We start from the raw sequence: 18,341 nt of genomic DNA, 5'->3' as shown, positions 1-18,341 counted from the left end.
CTAAAATTTCTAGAGAGAGGCTCCAGGAACACTCACTGTGGCATTTGCTGGACACCAAACACCCTGGTCATGAACATCACTGATGATACCTTGGATGCCTTGCAACAGTCTGTAAAGAAGAGACCTCAACCCCCTCTTACTCTTATTGATTTATGGACAGCCCTGCAGGACTCATGGTGTCAATTTCCTCCAGCACAACTCCAGACATCAGTCGATTCCAAGCCAAGTCGTGTTGCGGCACTTCTGCGAGCTCGTGGGGGCCCTACACAATATTAGGCAGATTTCTTTGGCTCTTCAGTGTAATAAGCAATTTAAAATTGTCGCTCAGCGTTCGAGACATCCAAAGTATTTTCAAATCCTAGAAGTGCAAATAACTGACAACAGATCTGTTTTAACAGGCCGCCCGCAAGAATATGAAAAATCGCCCCAGGTTTTTGAAGGTAGGTAGAACATTGCAGGTTGCATAAAATGACATCGGTAATGGCAGCTGAACAGAGAACGTGAATGACATCACTCTTACCTGCCCTGTGTTGCTGCACGAAACTGCTAATCAATTGCACCTCCAAGCATGTAGTGCACTTCATGCCAGCCTGGTGTTTCTTGTACGACGACGTCGTGGTTCTGCAGTACTAATAGCCAGCAGTGTACTTACAGCCAGTTGGGGCTTTCTTTTGAGATGTGGCACGTATACACATGTACCAATATTATCATACATGTCACGTTCGAGTAATGGGAGGAGTCATAGTGAGTGATGTCTGTTTCAGGTTCTTTGCCGATTTGAAGGTGAGGCACTGGGAAGGCAAGGAACTACGAGAGAGGGCGGAAAATGAAAAACTAGAAGGCAAGTCCTGATGAAAACGCCAGCGCACCACGAAGACAATGGGTCATTTGGGTCGGTAATCGTGCTGATGGTACAGTGCACATCCAATGTAGGTAGGCTTTGTGCCATGCTTTTCGTCTGCCCAGTAATTACTTGTAATGGTTAAAAAGGGTTCTGTATCTGTGAGAGAAGAATCTGAAGCAAAGCGAATCAGACAACTGTGTGTTAGATGATAAATTGCTTCAAACACCATTAATGGTAAACACCGTTTTTTAATTGTAAATAATATCCACTCTACAATAAATGTTAACGTTAAAAGCAATATTATTACTTGGAAAATACTTCCTGGAGTTTCTTACGGTTGATGTCAGACACATACTGTCACTCATGGTCGTATTCATTTTCCTGGTCCACTGAAACCTGATCAGGGCAGTAGGACCTTGCTGTGGTTTGATTTATTATGATTCTACATTTAACAGTTAACCAAGGAACTGTATATGGCCATGACACCAACAACTCCATGGTTTGTTATTTTTCCAGTGTTATTAAGCCTGTACATTTTACGAATCTACTGATGGCTATTCACAGACTTAAACACAAAAAATGAGCTGATCATTAAGTTGCTAGGCTGCGCTAACTTTTGTGCACAAATAGATTGATACCAATATTATTTTCAAACTGACAGTATCATTTTTGCAGTACATATGCTCAAGAACGGTCCATTCTTTCCTTTTCTACACGTATTTTTGGAGGAACATTAATTCTTGAAGAAAGGCAAATAACTTTCTACAATTCGATTAGTTTATACAGTTTTTAGAAATGGAGAGACCAGTAAGATATCACAAATTTTTGAGACATAGAGCTTTTTGTAACAGTGTGTTTCACTGGTATAGATTATATTTACAATTTACAACAAAAGTTCGGATTACTTCTTGTTTAGTATCAAAAATAAACCATATTTTTCTAGTGAATCGATCTCAAAAATTTCATTTCAAATGTACTGAAATCTGTTGTTCATATTTGATTCTCTATGCAAACACTTTCATGTGAACTACATACATAATTATTAGTGGTAAAAATAGTGTTTCAAAACTTCTGTAACTCTAATGTGGAAAACTCTTCTGAACAGGTACAGAATTTATGACAGTTATTTTGAATAGCAAGATGAAGAAAATGTGTTAGTGAATTTATAGTAATAAAGAGACTGGTAACAGTGTTGATAGATTTGTGGTGGTATCACCAGCCTTTACCACTTCTGTGCTTTACTAATAAATGTTTGTGTGTGGATAGTCAATTTGGTGTTTAGCCAACTCAGTTCATTTTAAACTTAAAACAATTTTTACACATCTGTATCACAACAAATTTGACTGACAGTGCTCCTCTCTTAGATTTTGCTTAGCTTTTTTATGTCAGATTTAATTTTGGGTAAAACCTTATACCTTCCTGATAAATGCTTATGAACTGTTTGAAATGAGGGAATAGTAAACTGTAACAAATATTAAAGTCATGCATTTTATGTGCCAATATTATATTACTTAACTAAAGTTTGGATTACTTTTTTCTTAAATGAATGAAAATAAATTATTTCTACAAACCTGAATCTACTCCAAGTCTTTTATTTAAAATAAAGTTGATCTTTGGTTGTGTATGACTTTCCCATCTAGCTGCTACTATTAAGTTTAGTATAAAAAAGAATTATCCTCACAACGTGACCAACAAGAATCTTTTAAGTATATTACTAATCAGTGAAATATCAGATATTTCCTTTAAATTTAACTGATTTAACAATGACCGCCAAGCAATGTAGTCTTTAAACTAATTTTTAAAATCTTTCGTTTTTATTTTACACAAAGCGCTTTTCTCATACAATATTACAGTGCAAAAAATATCTTCTGGTGCATTAATTTGTTCTTTATAGTTCTAATAATGTAAAACAAAAAATGCTATGGCATTTGTTTTTTAAATAAGGAAAGGTATAGATACAAAAAATACAGTCATTAAGGCTATCAAGACAAAAATATTGACTACAGTCTTGAAAGAAATATTGTCACAACCATAGGCTGTTAAACTTTATGCATTTCTCCACAGAACTAATACATGCTGCTGCAACAATTACAGCAATATTTTTGGTGATGCAATTCTAAAAATAAACGGATATTGATCGTATCGTAGTCTACAAGTGTGTAATACATTAGACACTAATAAAAAGGAATGATAGTTAATTCTCACTGTATTTAGACGTGGACAGACATGCAGTATACTCAGGGACAGATTTAATAAAAAAAAAAAAAACGAGAAATGACTTCCTTCCTGATACACCATTTTCATCAGTTTGAGGTGGCATTTTTTCATCTTGTTTATGAGCTGTGATGCAGATGTTATGTGGACATGTGTCTGGAAATGATTACTTTCCATGTTATAGCTCATTTTATTACTTCTCTTCATATCACATTAATCATGGAATGGAAACACACAGCAACAAAACGTACCTGCGTGACTTCAAACACTTTGTTACAGGAAATGTTCAAAATGTCCTCCGTTAGCAAGGATATATGCATCCACCCTCTGTCGCATGAAATCCCTGATGCACTGATGCAGCCCTTGAGAATGGCGTATTGTATCACAGCTGTCCACAATACGAGCACGAGGAGTCTCTACATTTGGTACTGGGGTTGCGTAGATAAGAGCTTTCAAATGCCCCCATAAATGAAAGTCAAGAGGGCTTAGGTCAGGAGAGCGTGGAGGCCATGGAATTGGTCCGCCTCTACCAATCCATTGGTCACCGAATCTGTTGTTGAGAAGCGTACGAACACTTTGACTGAAATGTGCAGGAGCTCCATCGTACATGAACCACATTTTGTGTCGTACTTGTACAGGCACATGTTCTAGCAGCACAGGTACAGTATCCCGTATGAAATCATGATAACGTGCTCCATTGAGCGTAGGTGGAAGAACATGGGGCCCAATCAAGACATCTCCAACAATGCCTGCCCAAACGTTCACAGAAAATCTGTGTTGATGACGTGATTGCACAATTGCGTGCAGATTCTCGTCAGCCCACACATGTTGATTGTGAATCGAGGAAGTACAGTGATTAATGTGATTTGAAGAGAAGTAATAAAATGAGATCTAACATGGAAATTAAGCATTTCTGGATACATGTCCAAATAACATCTTTTCTTTATTTGTGTGTGAGGAATGTTTCCTGAAAGTTTGGCTGCACCATTTTGTAACACCCTGTATAGTTCCCTGATATAACCACAGTTTTTGCACAATGCATCCTGCAACCACAACACAGAAGGACTTCAGTGCTATGATTAATAGAGATTTGATTAAATACAGGGAATGCAGCCTGTGAAATAACTAGTAAGTTCTCTTTTGTAGGACTTTGCTTCTTTGGCGTTAGCAGTTCATATTTTCCGATATTATAGCTTTTTCTGTACTAAATTATTTTTTTAAAAATTTTATAATGAAATTAGATCCACAAAATCTCTTCCATCAAGCAAAATCTTTTCTTTCACAATTCGTGAATATCACAGCCATTGATTATAATACACCAAAAGTCATCGTATCAGTCAAACACTTTTTCTTAAACAAAAACTAGTAGATCAAAATATTAAAAGTGCATTACAATAATACATGCGCTACGAGACCATAGAAAAACTGAAGTAGAAGCAAAAAACTTACAGTTTTCATAGTGCTAATTTCATAGATCAGGTTTGACTGGAAGTTAAATTAAAGTGTGGCAGGAAGCCTTATTTCTAATATTGTGAGACAATTATATTTGAAATTTGTTGCAATGCTTCAGTATTTATATGATATTTTTCTTTGTTTTTACCATCCATTATCATTGCAATCTGCAATCAGTGAAATAAATTAACATGTAGTCCACTTTTTCTTGTAAACAGTTGTCTGAAATATTAAGGCTTTAGTAGATAAGAACAAAAAGTTTTGGGCAATTAGTTAGGAGCATGTTACACTACCAAATCTGGCAAAAAATAGCATGTAACAAATTTTCACTGAAACTTGCCCATTGTATTATAATGATGGGAAGTAAACATTGGTACCAAGTCTCAAAGAATACTTGTGAAATGTAATTATTTATATAGAGTGTGTGTTCCAGCATGCTTCTGGAATGCCTGAAGAAATTTCAGTATGTGAGAGACATATGACTAAGAAGAGAACTGGTGTGGTGGTAAGATACTCCTAGCAATTGTGGTGGCACAAATCTGGAACACATAAAAATAATAAAAAACGAATATAGTAGTCTCAATCCAAAGTATTCTGTTATTAGGCCGATTCTTGACAGTCGTGATGACATTTGACTAATAGGAGTCATGGTGAGATTTGAGGAAGGGAAGGGGATGACATGTGTAGTGTGGGCTGTTTGTATGTGTGGAGTAATTTCAACACATTACACCCAATCTGGAGATGCACTGGGAGAACCATTCTCCTTGCATATCTACATGAGGTGTGAAAGTGATGACATGGAAGATTATTGGAAATATTTGTACAACCTACCATGGATTCTGGGGTCGTTGGGTAATGGGTAACAGTCCTGATAACATTTCAACCCTACTGGTTGGGTGTGGAGAAGGAACAGGGTCACTTAAAAATATGTAACTGGCAACAATGAATAATCAGCTAAGAACTGGTTGTTGGCAAATCATTTCGGAATTTTATTTCTCATCCATTACCATAGTTTCAAAGCGCCAGAAGGTAGTTCAAATGCCTCTGAGCACTATGGGACTTAACTTCTGAGGTCATCAGTCCCCTAGAACTTAGAACTACTTAAACCTAACTAACCGAAGGACATTGCACACTTCCATGCCCGAGGCAGGATTCGAACCTGCGATCGTAGTGGTCGCGCAGTTCCAGACTCTAGCGCCTACAACCGCTCGGCCACCTAGGTCGGCGCCAGAAGGTAGTGTCGCTTATTTTTTACGAAATGAACACAAGTCGAGTTCTGCTGGGAGCAATATCTTCACAAACTGGGGGAAGCAGCAGAAGTGAAGCTTCAGACGTCTCAAAGGCTTCAGACTGTGTGAATCATTAAATTCTTCTAGATAAGCTTAAGTGTTGTGGTATGAATGGGACAGTGCACAAATTGTTTAATTCATATTTAACTGGAAGAATGCAGAAGGTTAAAATTAACAGTACAGATAGCCTTCAAAAATCTGCAGAGTGCTCTAACTGGGGACATATCAAGAATGGTGTCCCACAGGGTTAGTCTTGGGTCCCTTATTGTTCTTAATACACATTAATGACTTGCCATCTATATCCATGAAGGTGAAAATTTAGTTCTTTTCTTGATGATACAAACATTGTAATCACACCCAACAAGCAAGAATCAGTGAGGAAATAGTAAATAATGTATTTCAGAAAATTGTTAAATGGTTATCTGCACAGGGACTCTCACTAAATTCTGGGGAAACACAGTTTATACAATTCTGTACAGTAAATGGCATAACATCATTGATAAATATAGACTATGAACAGAAGTCTGTTGCTAAGACAGAATATTCAAAATTTCTGGGTGTGTGCACTGATGAGAAATTGAACAGGAAGAAACACATCGATGATATATTGAAACAGTTAGGTTCAGCTACTTATGCTATTAGGGTTATTGTAAATTTTGGTGATAAACATATCAGTAAATTAGCCTACTATGCCTATTGTCATTCACTGCTTTCATATGGCATCATATTTTGGGGCAATTCGTCATTAAAAGAGAAAGTATTCATTGTACAAAAGCATGTAATCAAAATAATAGCTGGAGCCCACCCAAGATCACCTTGCAGACATTTATTTAAGGAACTCGGGATATTCACAGTACCTTCGCAATACATATATTCACTTACGAAATTTGTCATTAATAACACATCTCAGTTAAAAAATAACAGTAAAGTGCATAGCTACAACACTATAAAAAGGGATGATCTTCACTATTCTGGATTAAATATCAGTTTGGCACAGAAAGGGGTGAATTATGCTGCCATAAAAATCTTTGGTCATTTGGTAAATAGCATTAAAAGTCTTACAGATAGCCGAACAACATTTAAAAGCAGATTAATTGAATTTCTGAATGAAAACTCCTTCTACTAAATAGATGAAGTTTTAGATATGAAACAGTAACTGTAAAAAATTAATTAATTATTTTGTGTAAATATAATTTATGTTAAAGTGACACTTTCCACATCATTACGAACAGTCGTATTCATGATCTATGGAACAAGGATTAATGTATGTATGTACAATATGTGAGCAAAAGTATCCATACACCCTCAAAAATTTACGTTTTTCATATTAAGTGCATTGCGCTGCCACCTATTGCCAGGTACTCCATATCAGTGACCTCAGTAGTCATTAGACATCGTGAGAGAGCAGAATGGGGCGCTCTGCAGAACTCACGGACTTCGAACGTGGCCAGGTGATTGGGTGTGACTTACGTTGTATGTCTGTATGCGAGATTTCCACACTCCTAAACATCCCTAGGTCCACTGTTTCTGATGGGATAGTGAAGTGGAAACGTGAAGGGACACGTACAGCACAAAAGAGTACAGGCCCACATCGTCTGTTGACTGACAGAGACCACCTACAATTGCGTAATAGGCAGACATCTATCGAGACCATCACTCAGGAATTCCAAAGTGCATCAGGATCCAATGCAAGTACTATGGCAGTTAGGCGGGTAGTGAGAAAACTTGGATTTCATGGTCGAGCGGCTGCTCATAAGCCACACACCACGCCAGTAAATGCCAAACGACGCCTCGCTTGATTCAAGGAGATTAAACAATGGGCGATTGAACAGTGGAAAAACGTTTTGTGGAGTGACGAATCACGGTACACAATGTGGCGATCCGATGGCAGCGTGTAGGTACGGCGAATGCCCGGTGAACGTAATCTGCCAGCGTGTGTAGTGTCAACAGTAAAATCTGGAGGCTGTGGTGTTATGGCGTGGTCGTGTTTTTCACGGAGGGGGCTTGCACCCCTTGTTTTTCGTGGCACTATCACAGCACACACCTACATTGACGTTTTAAGCACCTTCTTGCTTCCCACTGCTGAAGAGCAATTCTGGGATGGCGATCGCATCTTTCAGCATGATCGAGCACCTGTTCTTTACGCACGGTCTGTGGCGGAGTGGTTACACAACAATAACATTCCTGTAATGGACTGGCCTGCACAGAGTACTGACCTGAATCCTACAGAACACCTTTGGGATGTTTTGGAACGCCAACATCGTGCAAGGCCTCACCGACCGTCATCGATACCTCTCCTCAGTGCAGCACTCGGTGAAGAATGGGCTGCCATTCCCCAAGAAACCTTCCAGCGCCTAATTGAACGTATGCCTGCGAGAGGGCGTCTGTCATCAAGGCTAGGAGTGGGCCAACACCATTTTGGATTCCAGCACTATTTGAGGGCGCCACAAACTTGTAAGATATTTTCTGTCTGGGTGCTTTTAATCACATAGTGTATGCATGACGACAACCGGAATGTGGACAAGGGTCTCGATGAGGTGTGTGTTGTGCACAGTGATCCGGGCTCGCGAGATGGTGGATTGGCCTCTGGCTGGCTCCACAGCAGGGGCGGCCGCACCAGTTACGGGTGCAGAGGCAGAGGTGGCTTTGACAATTCGGTTGCTCCCTTGTAAACGTGGAGTCAGGTGATTCCTTGTGTAGCGAGCGTGAGGATATATCGGCTCGTGTGCGTCGTTGACGTTTTCTCTTCGAGAGCAGTGTCGCGGGTGGCCCTTCGAGAGTATCCTGGCGGCGAAAGCTGGCGGGGCAGTCGGTGGATTCTTCCTACGACCGACATCCGCGCGGAGACGGCCGATCTTTTCAAATCAATACGCCCCTAGGCGCGCGGTCACACCGCAGCCGATCTTATCTCCCGAACTTACAGGCTTCGGACGACAATCGGTGGAATTCAAATTCGTTTGTTTTCTTCGGTCGAATCGACCTTCGTTCCCGCACACGAAATTTGCGCCGTGAGAAACTGATCAGTTTACTCCAAGAAAGAGTTTGTGGCAAACTGAGGATGAAAATATTACAATCTGGAAATATGCGGAATCTTTGGACTAAAATCGCAGGTTTATTCGAAACCTCAGATAAGCAAAATCTTTATTGGAAATTTTAGGCATAGCTTATAACATCAAAAATTGATTTGTTCAAGTGAAGAGCGTGGCGTATCTTACATGCTTATAGCTGCTATACTGGGCCTTATTGTGGTAATTTGCCATCAGTGTGTAAACTAAACACCATCCGACCAGGTCTTGCAAGGCCCAACGATATCGACCGACCGCCCTGTAATCCTCATCCCACAGGCGTCACTGGCTGCGGATATGGCTGGGCATGTGGTCAGCACACCGCTCTCTCGGCCGTCTGTCAGTTTACGAGACCGGAGCCGCTTCTCAGTCAAGTAGCTCCTCAGTTTGCCTCACAAGGGATGAGTGCACCCCGCTTGCCCACAGCGCTGGGCAGATCGTATGGTCACCCATCTCAGTGTTAGCTGTGAACGCATTGCTAATAACGCATATAAATTTTTTTTCATGATTTTCGTTAGATTTCTATTCTTTTTCTTTTGTTCAAATGGGCATTTTAATTGTGATTATGTAACATTCTACTGTGGTTTTTACATGTAAAGATGTAATTGTGATTATTTCGTTTGCCAATGGATAAATATGTTTCTTGCTTTGTACCTGTGGTACAGTTTGTAAAGTTCTCTTTTGGAATATTATTAATTGTGAAAAATGCAGTCAATAACATTTATAAAGATTTATGTAATTTACGATAACGATATAACATCTATAGACAGGGGACATCGATAGTGATATCGATAGTCGAAAGGTTGCTGTGTAGTAGAGGGGATAGTGGATAGTGTGTCTGTGAAGCGTGTGCGGAAAAATAGTACTGTGTTTTATGAAAAGCATACGTAATTGTATCGACTGTGATACCGAACTATCAGATTGTTAATGCTCTTTACCACTGCGGTATGTAATGCCATCGCCAGCGAACTTTTAAGAGCAAATAAACTGGACTGTGAAAGTGCCGCTAACATCACTTTGTTGTGGCCGACACGAACTGTGCTTTTATGTGAATGAACTTTGCTGGTATTGGTTTTGTCTATCACATTCTATCAAGCCGTGAAAGTGAAGACTTTAATTAACTGTGCAATATAAATGACTTTCAGTGACGTTGTCGAAGTTTGAAATGCGAGAACAGAGTGGACATTGTTCAGGGTGTGCTTCACACACAAGAACAATTCAATGAACTGTGTATTTGTGGCTAAGACTATATGAATGTAACGAACTGTGTAATTACGGACGATAGCGTCACGGACAGTGCATAAAGTGTAAAAACGAGCGATGTCTATGTAATGTACTTTGAAAGAGAGGACTCGTATACTGGCGTCTTGTGGTTTGTTAATCACCACGGGGTTAATGATACAGCTGTGCCGGAACTTTATTTGCGTTTCGCCGGAGAAGCTTAACCAGCGGAACTGCCTGTATCCTGCTCTCATCATCGAAACCCGCCGACATCGTGCTGCCCAACGCAACGCTTCGTATGCAACAAAAAGTTAAAGAGATTTCGCCGAACGCTATCCCCTGACCTAGAAACTTTCTTTCTCTATTAAAAGTATAAGAATTACAGACTCTATTCAAATAAATTCTTTGTTTAGTTTATGTTTGCTTTCTGTTAACGAAAATAAAATTACAATCAGTGAATTAAAAGTTGCCTGGTAGTCATTGTTGAAACACCAGTGCATATAAATTTCTTCCTCTCATTAGAACTAATTCTCCTTGCATGTCAAAATTATTGTAGTTATTTTATGTAGTTTTATGTATTGTTATGAGACTAGATGTATGACAGTGACTAATAAGAATATTTTGTCGCGAAATATGGTTTCGCGCGAAAATTACGGCGACCGCCATAATTGCTTGCGTTCTGACCAATAACGTAATAGCTGCTATTCCCGTATTGGTGCATTTCCTGACGTGATCTTGAATTATAAACGTCAGCTGTCAAATCACGTAGGGACTGTTTACCCAGTAATAAAAGTTTCTGATATTGTACCGCTACGAGTCGTAGTATTATAAGACACTGGTTATACTCAAAAGTGGGTAGATGTATGGTGAACGCCCCCCCCCCCCCCCCCTCCCCCAGTGTTCATGCAATTATTAACAGTATTGTGTGTGATTCACGAAATTTTGTCACTTTTTCCAATTCCTTTCAGATATTGTCTTAGATGTCTTTGAAGTTTCAGAGAATATATACACAATTTTGTCGGTTCAGGTTAATTTCAGAGCAGTTTCTTGTGCATATTAGATTTCAGTTCATAAACAAAGTGGGATCGTGACCAATTGAGAAGTATAACAAAGAGTGTGGTTTCCCAACTAGAATTTTGGATGACTTCACAGTTCAGATTTTTATAATTATTTTTCCTGTGGGTTGAGGTCATCACATAGGCCAGCACAAGTGTTTAACTCTGGTGATCTGATGGGAACCAGTGTTATCACTGCAGCGTTTTATGCCAATACGTTAGTGATACTATTACACTACTGGCCATTAAAGTTGCTACACCAAAAAGAAATGAAGATGATAAACGGGTATTCATTTGACAAATATATTATACTATAACTGACATGTGATTACATTTTCACCCAATTTGGGTGCATAGATCCTGAGAAATCAGTACCCAAAACAACCACCTCTGGCCGTAATTACGGCCTTAATACGTCTGAGCATTGAGTCAAACAGAGCTTGGATGGAGTGTACAGGTACAGCTGCGAATGCAGCTTCAACACGATACCACAGTTCATCAAGAGTATTAGTGACTGGCATATTGTGACGATCCAGTTGCTCGGCCACCATTGACCAGACGTTTTCAATTGGTGAGAGATCTGGAGAATGTGCTGGCCAGGGCAGCAGTCGAACATTTTCTGTATCCAGAAAGGCCCGTACAGGACCTGCAACATACGGTCGTGCATTATCCTGCTGTAATGTAGGGTTTCGCAGGGATCGAATCAAGGGTAGAGCCACGGGTCGCAACACATCTGAAATGCAACGTCCACTGTTCAAAGTGCCGTCAATGCGAACAAGAGGTGACCGAGATGTGTAACCGATGGCACCCCATACCGTCATGCCGGGTGAGACGCCAGTATGGCGATGACGAATACACGCTTCCTATGTGCGTTCACCACGATGTCGCCAAACACGGATGTGACCATCGTGATGCTGTAAACAGAACCTGGATTCCAGAATGGGATTTTCACTCTGCAGCGGAGTGTGTGCTGATATGAAACTTCCTGGCAGATTAAAACTGTGTGCCCGACCAAGACTCGAACTCGGGACCTTTGCCTTTCGCGGGCAAGTGCTCTACCATCTGAGCTACCGAAGCACGACTCACGCCCAGTACTCACAGCTTTACTTTAGCCAGGCTATGGCTAAGCCATGTCTCCGCAGCATCCTTTCTTTCAGGAATGCTAGTTCTGCAAGGTTCGCAGGAGAGCTTCTGTAAAAGTTTGGATGGTAGGAGACGAGATACTGGCAGAAGTAAAGCCGTGAGTACCGGGCGTGAGTCGTGCTTCGGTAGCTCAGATGATAGAGCACTTGCCCGCATAAGGCAAAGGTCCCGAGTTCGAGTCTCGGTCGGGCACACAGTTTTAATCTGCCAGGAAGTTTCAGAACCTGGATTCATCCGGAAAAATGACGTTTTGCCATTCGTGCACCCAGGTTCATCTTCGAGTACACGATCGCAGGCGCTCCTGTCTGTGATGCAGCGTCAAGGGTAACCCAGCCGTGGTCTCCGAGCTGATAGTCTGTGCTGCTGCAAATGTCGTCGAACTGTTCCTGCAGATGGTTGTCTGGGAAATGTCCCCATCTGTTGGCTCAGGGATCGAGACGTGGCTGCACCATCCGTTACAGCCGTGCGGATAAGATGCCTGTCATCTCGACTGCTAGTGATACGAGGCCGTTGGGATACAGCACGGCGTTCCATATTACCCTCCTGAACCCACCGTCTGCTAACAGTTATTGGATCTCGACCAACGCGAGCAGCAATGTCGCGATACGATAAACCGCAATCGCGATGGGCTACAATCCGACCTTTATCAAAGTCGGAAACGTGATGGTACGCATTTCTCCTCCTTACATGAGACATCAAAACAACGTTTCACCAGGCAACGCCGGTCAAATCATGAAAAATCGGTTGGAAACTTTCCTCATGTCAGCACTTTGTAGGTATCGCCACCGTCGTCAACCTTGTGTGAATGCTCTGAAAAGCTAATCATTTGCATATCACAGCATCTTCTTGCTGTCGGTTAAATTCCGCGCCTGTAGCACGTCACCTTCGTGGTGTAGGAATTTTAATGGCCAGTAATGTAACAATATGAAGTGGTTTGCAAATGTGGTGCTTTATGTTCTCGAATATGAAACAGAATGGGGTTCGGTGCTGTCTGCTGGCTGTCATTTCGTGGCCATCCGTCCACCATCGTCCATCAGCACCCAGGACCACTGCAGAGGCTGGGCATTTTCTTACTTTTTTTTTTACAGATATAAACACAACAGAGTACTTACGTGCTCCTACGAGACTCCGAGATCTGCTTTGACAGGACCATCAATAGAAAATGAAAAAGCGCAATAGATTGATTTTTCTAATATATGTAGGCCATTTTGCAGATGTAAAAAATCGGGGGAAGATCATTTAAGTAGGACTATAACTGAGGTCATTAAACACAAATACATGATAATCAGTTTTCACTTTTAAGTCATATTTAGTCTCGTCTACTTCTTTTCTATTGTTTTTTTTTCATTTTTGGTTTGTCTTATAAGATATAATTTCTAATTCTTTTAACATTACTCTGATTTCTAATTCAACAGTTTTTCATGATTTCAGTTATAATGCAAGAAGGTTGACTTACCAGTTGATACATATTTTTGTAAACATCTTTAGTTTTCTGTTTTGTTATAATGGCACAATCGGAGAAGGAAACGAAAGCAAAAGCGATAGCGTTAGAGCAATAGACTGACCACGAGGAAATCGTTCCAGAAAACGAACGCGGTTAACGGGTACGTCGACAGGAAATGACAAGCTTTCAGACTGCGGTATTGGTGTGTGGAGGGGAAAAAAGCGCTTCAGCAGTTTAGAGGTAGAAGAAGCCCTTAGTCGACGACCTGAGCAAACACTAGAAAGACGGCCGTGGGAGCCAAAAAATGATCAATCTCTCCCTCCAGATGTGTCCGAGCGCACCTTTAAGATTGGGGACACTTCGAAAAGGCCCTCGCCTGCTTGGAGCAAACAAGAGTGATGTTGTACTACCCCCTCACCGCCCCACCCTTGATTCGCCCTGTTACCTCCGTTGTGGGGACAGTCTGATCAGTAGCATAGTTCGAGGTCTAGGTTAGGTGAAAAGTGATGATCCGGTTGAGAGTCGATGAATGCCAACTAAAGGTTGTGGTAGCAGATGGACCCATAGTTAACCTCCATAGTTAAATACGCACAACGTACTCCTCATCATAAAAAGTAGAACTGCAGGGTAAATTCGGAAAATGTACATTAGGTAAGGACAAGTTTCCGACGATATACATTATAGGCATATACAGTATATAAACCAAGGCAAATGGAAAGGGGTGTGTGTTCACTACTTAACTTACGGATACTTCTTTCAACACTACAATATACGTGTAAACTTTTGCGTGTGTCTCGAAATATCGTTGTTCGGCTTTATAACTGGAATATCTGTACTTCTCTTGTCTTTTCATTTGCATATGATCAATGTATAACCGAATCTTTATCAAGAATTACTTGGCAGAAAATTTAGGGCTACGGAACATTAACAAGGACAGAGTGGAAATTTCATAATGCTGGCAGAGTTTACATTCACTTATCATCCGTTTGAAAAACGCATAACGAGTTGAAAGACACGGCGAAGAAATAATCAGTTTGCACACTTTACAGGCGACAAAATGCGACTTCCGTTGCACGGAGACGGGTCACCTGGCCAGAAATAGCAGTTAGCACTAGGAACGGCGGTTATGACTGAAGCAATCGCTTGTCGGGTATACCGGTACCTTTCATCTCCAGTTTAACCTGACAGATAAAACCTCTCAAAATAACCGATATCTGAAATACATGATTGAATAATGATGGTAAAATTCTAAGACCCTCTTTTGCATTATTCCTTCCAAGGTACATATAATCAATTTATCAAATAAATTAGGTAAATACAAGAATATTTAGTCCATCCAGCGTTCGCTACTTTTCTCCAAAAGTAAGGAGGGGTTGACTACTGCTAAAAACTCATGTTTCCTCCTACTGATTATAATTTTTGCAAATCTCTGGCCAGAAATCGTGTTGCAATTGAAGATCACACATTCAATATTTTGGAGTCAGTGCTAAAGACTGAAAACTGAACCTGGAGAACTCTCTTTTTCGTTTTAGTTTATGGCTCCACGAGCTTCGAGCAGATAAAAGCATATTATATTGACACAAAGGGCGGATAAAGACTCTATTTCTTCTGTAAACTTTTCATGATTTGCAAAGTTTTAAAATTGACCTGCTCGGGGGAACAAAATGGTAAGCGCCAAAATCACAGTTTCGAGATACAGCACATCTAAAGTTTCAATTGATCTGCAAACCTGAATTTTTTTTTTTTGAACAGTCCTTTTATTCTGTATTGATTCTAACATCTATCTTCTACTATACAGACATAAATGAAACTCAGAACTGACTAAAACAAATGAAATCTACAAAAATTCTTACATTACCATACACCATTAACAACACACAGTGATAGAACATTAAATATTAAATTTTACAGTAAGTCTTCAACAATTTACTGAAACTGCAAAATCATTCATGATTCTCATTACTAATGCCTTTTTAATCCAAAACTGTTGGTTTTAGTGAAAGGAAAAATCCATAGTGGACAAGAGGTATGTAATTTAGGAGCGACAGGACGTCAGCAACTTTCTTCCTTTCAATAAGCCTTGGCCCATTGTATTTAAGTCGAAGCGCAGGAACTGGTCTTTGCCTTCCACGTTTCCTGAAGCTTATTTCATGCCAAATGTCATGACAAAATGTCTCGCTGATGAATAAAGATGATGCATATTCGCAGGTCACCTTCCACCTACATATTTTCCTTAGGTTGCCATCTCGACCATCAACTGTCTTCTTTCTGAAGACAATCGCTTCTTTAGAGTGACGTATTTGATAGAAATCCTCTCTTTTCATATTATACAGGTTGTTACAAAAAGGTACGGCCAAACTTTCAGGAAACATTCCTCACACACAAATAAAGAAAAGATGTTATGTGGACATGTGTCCGGAAACGCTTAATTTCCATGTTAGAGGTCATTTTAGTTTCTTCAGTATGTACTTCCTCGATTCACCGCCAGTTGGCCCAATTGAAGGAAGGTAATGTTGACTTCGGTGCTTGTGTTGACATGCGACTCATTGCTCTACAGTACTAGCATCAAGCACATCAGTACGTAGCATCAACAGGTTAGTGTTCATCACGAACGTGGTTTTGCAGTCAGAGCAATGTTTAAAAATGCGGAGTTGGCAGATGCCCATTTGTGTATGGAATAGCACGGGGCAATAGCCGTGGCGCGGTACGTTTGTATCGAGACAGATTTCCAGAACGAACGTGTCCCGACAGGAAGACGATCCAAGCAATTGATCGGCGTCTTAGGGAGCACGGAACATTCCAGCCTATGGCTCGCGACTGGGGAAGACCTAGAACGACGAGGACACCTGCAATGGACGAGGCAATTCTTTGTGCAGTTGACGATAACCCTACTAATGTCAGCGTCAGAGAAGTTGCTGCTGTACAAGGTAACGTTGACCACATCACTGTATGGAGAGTGCTACGGGAGAACCAGTTGTTCCCGTACCATGTACAGCGTGTGCAGGCACTATCAGTAGCTGATTGGCCTCCACGGGTACACTTCTGCGAATGGCTCATCCAACAACGTGTCAATCCTCATTTCAGTGCAAATGTTCTCTTTACGGATGAGGCTTCATTCCAACGTGATCAAATTGTAAATTTTCACAATCAACATGTGTGGGCTGACGAGAATCCGCACGCAATTGTGCAATCACGTCATCAACACAGATTTTCTGTGAACGTTTGGGCAGGCATTGCTGGTGATGTCTCGATTGGGCCCCACGTTCTTCCACCTACGCTCAATGGAGCACGTTATCATGATTTCATACGGAATACTCTACCTGTGCTGCTAGAACATGTGCCTTTACAAGTACGACACAACATTGTGGTTCATGCACGATGGAGCTCCTGCACACTTCAGTCAAAGTGCTCGTACGCTTCTCAACAACAGATTCGGTGACCAATGGATTGGTAGAGGTGGACCAATTCCGTGGCCTCCACGCTCTCCTGACCTCAACCCTCTTAACTTTCATTTATGGGGGCATTTGAAAGCTCTTGTCTACGCAACCCCAGTACCAAATGCAGAGACTCTGTGCTCGTATTGTGGACGGCTGTGATACAATACGGCATTCTCCGGAGCTGCATCAGCGCATCACGGATTCTGTGCGACGGAGGGTGGATGCACGTATCCTCGCTAACGGAGGACAATTTGAACATTTCCTGTAACAAAGTGTTTGAAGTCACGCTGGTACGTTCTGGTACTGTGTGTTTCCATTCCATGATTAATGTGATTTGAAAAGTAATAAAATGAGCTTTAACATGGAAAGTAAGCGTTTCCGGACACATGTCCACATAACATATTTTCTTTCTTTGCGTGTAAGGAATGTTTCCTGAAAGTTTGGCCGTACCTTTTTGTAACACCCTGTATACAAGTAATGGATTCTTCTTAGCCGACTTCTTGATGATCTCGTACCACTTATCTGGACTGTACACATCTTGTAGTTGTCGGCGAACGTAATTTTCAATTGTCACGAAATCTCTATCGGACGGCAACATTGTGTGCCCGCTCACGGGGAAGTGGTGTTCAGTCACACGAAATCTACCAGTTGAAATTAGATATTTCCAAAACAGTACCATGTTCCAGTTCTTATTCTGGCCACAGCAGTTATCAGATATCGCAATGACAGTCTCTCCTTTTATGTCGTTTTCCTCAAAGTAACGTAAAAGGCAGCTCAAAATTTCCTCTGATCCACGGGCAGCAGAAGTCTCATTCCACACAGTGCCCTTTCTTCTTGACACAATCATGGACATTGAGATTATACAACCAAATCTTCCTTTTGTAAAATGCTGGACCACAACTTGACTTAGAAATTGGGAGAGTCTGCTGCAAGTCAAAAGTCACAACATGTAGATTACTGTCTGCTTCTGCTCGTTTTGTCTGGATGGCAATGTTAGCTTGCCTTGCTTCTGCCCGACGTTGGTGTAGTTCCAGCTGATGTTCCAGACTTGCTTTCAGTTGGGGGGCATCAGTGCTCTCAATTTGCACTTTGAGCATGTCACAAGTCTTACACGTATCATTCTTTAGTGACTTTACTCCTATGTTATATTCTTCAGTGGCCACCCGCGGCGGCCATG

General features: G+C 41.0%; 1 protein-coding gene across 1 annotated transcript in view; it reads left to right on the top strand.

The window, feature by feature from the left end:
- LOC124553346 overlaps positions 1-18,341 on the top strand; it is a 160,381-nt gene that overhangs the window by 42,603 nt on the left and 99,437 nt on the right. The window contains exon 6 of the mRNA XM_047127221.1: positions 765-841. Coding sequence (XP_046983177.1) covers positions 765-841 — 77 coding nt within the window. The remainder of the gene's footprint in view (positions 1-764; positions 842-18,341) is intronic.

Source organism: Schistocerca americana, chromosome 11 (assembly GCF_021461395.2).
Source record: "Schistocerca americana isolate TAMUIC-IGC-003095 chromosome 11, iqSchAmer2.1, whole genome shotgun sequence".
Lineage (NCBI taxonomy): Eukaryota > Metazoa > Arthropoda > Insecta > Orthoptera > Acrididae > Schistocerca > Schistocerca americana.
This window is presented reverse-complemented; position numbering and strand designations above follow the sequence as displayed.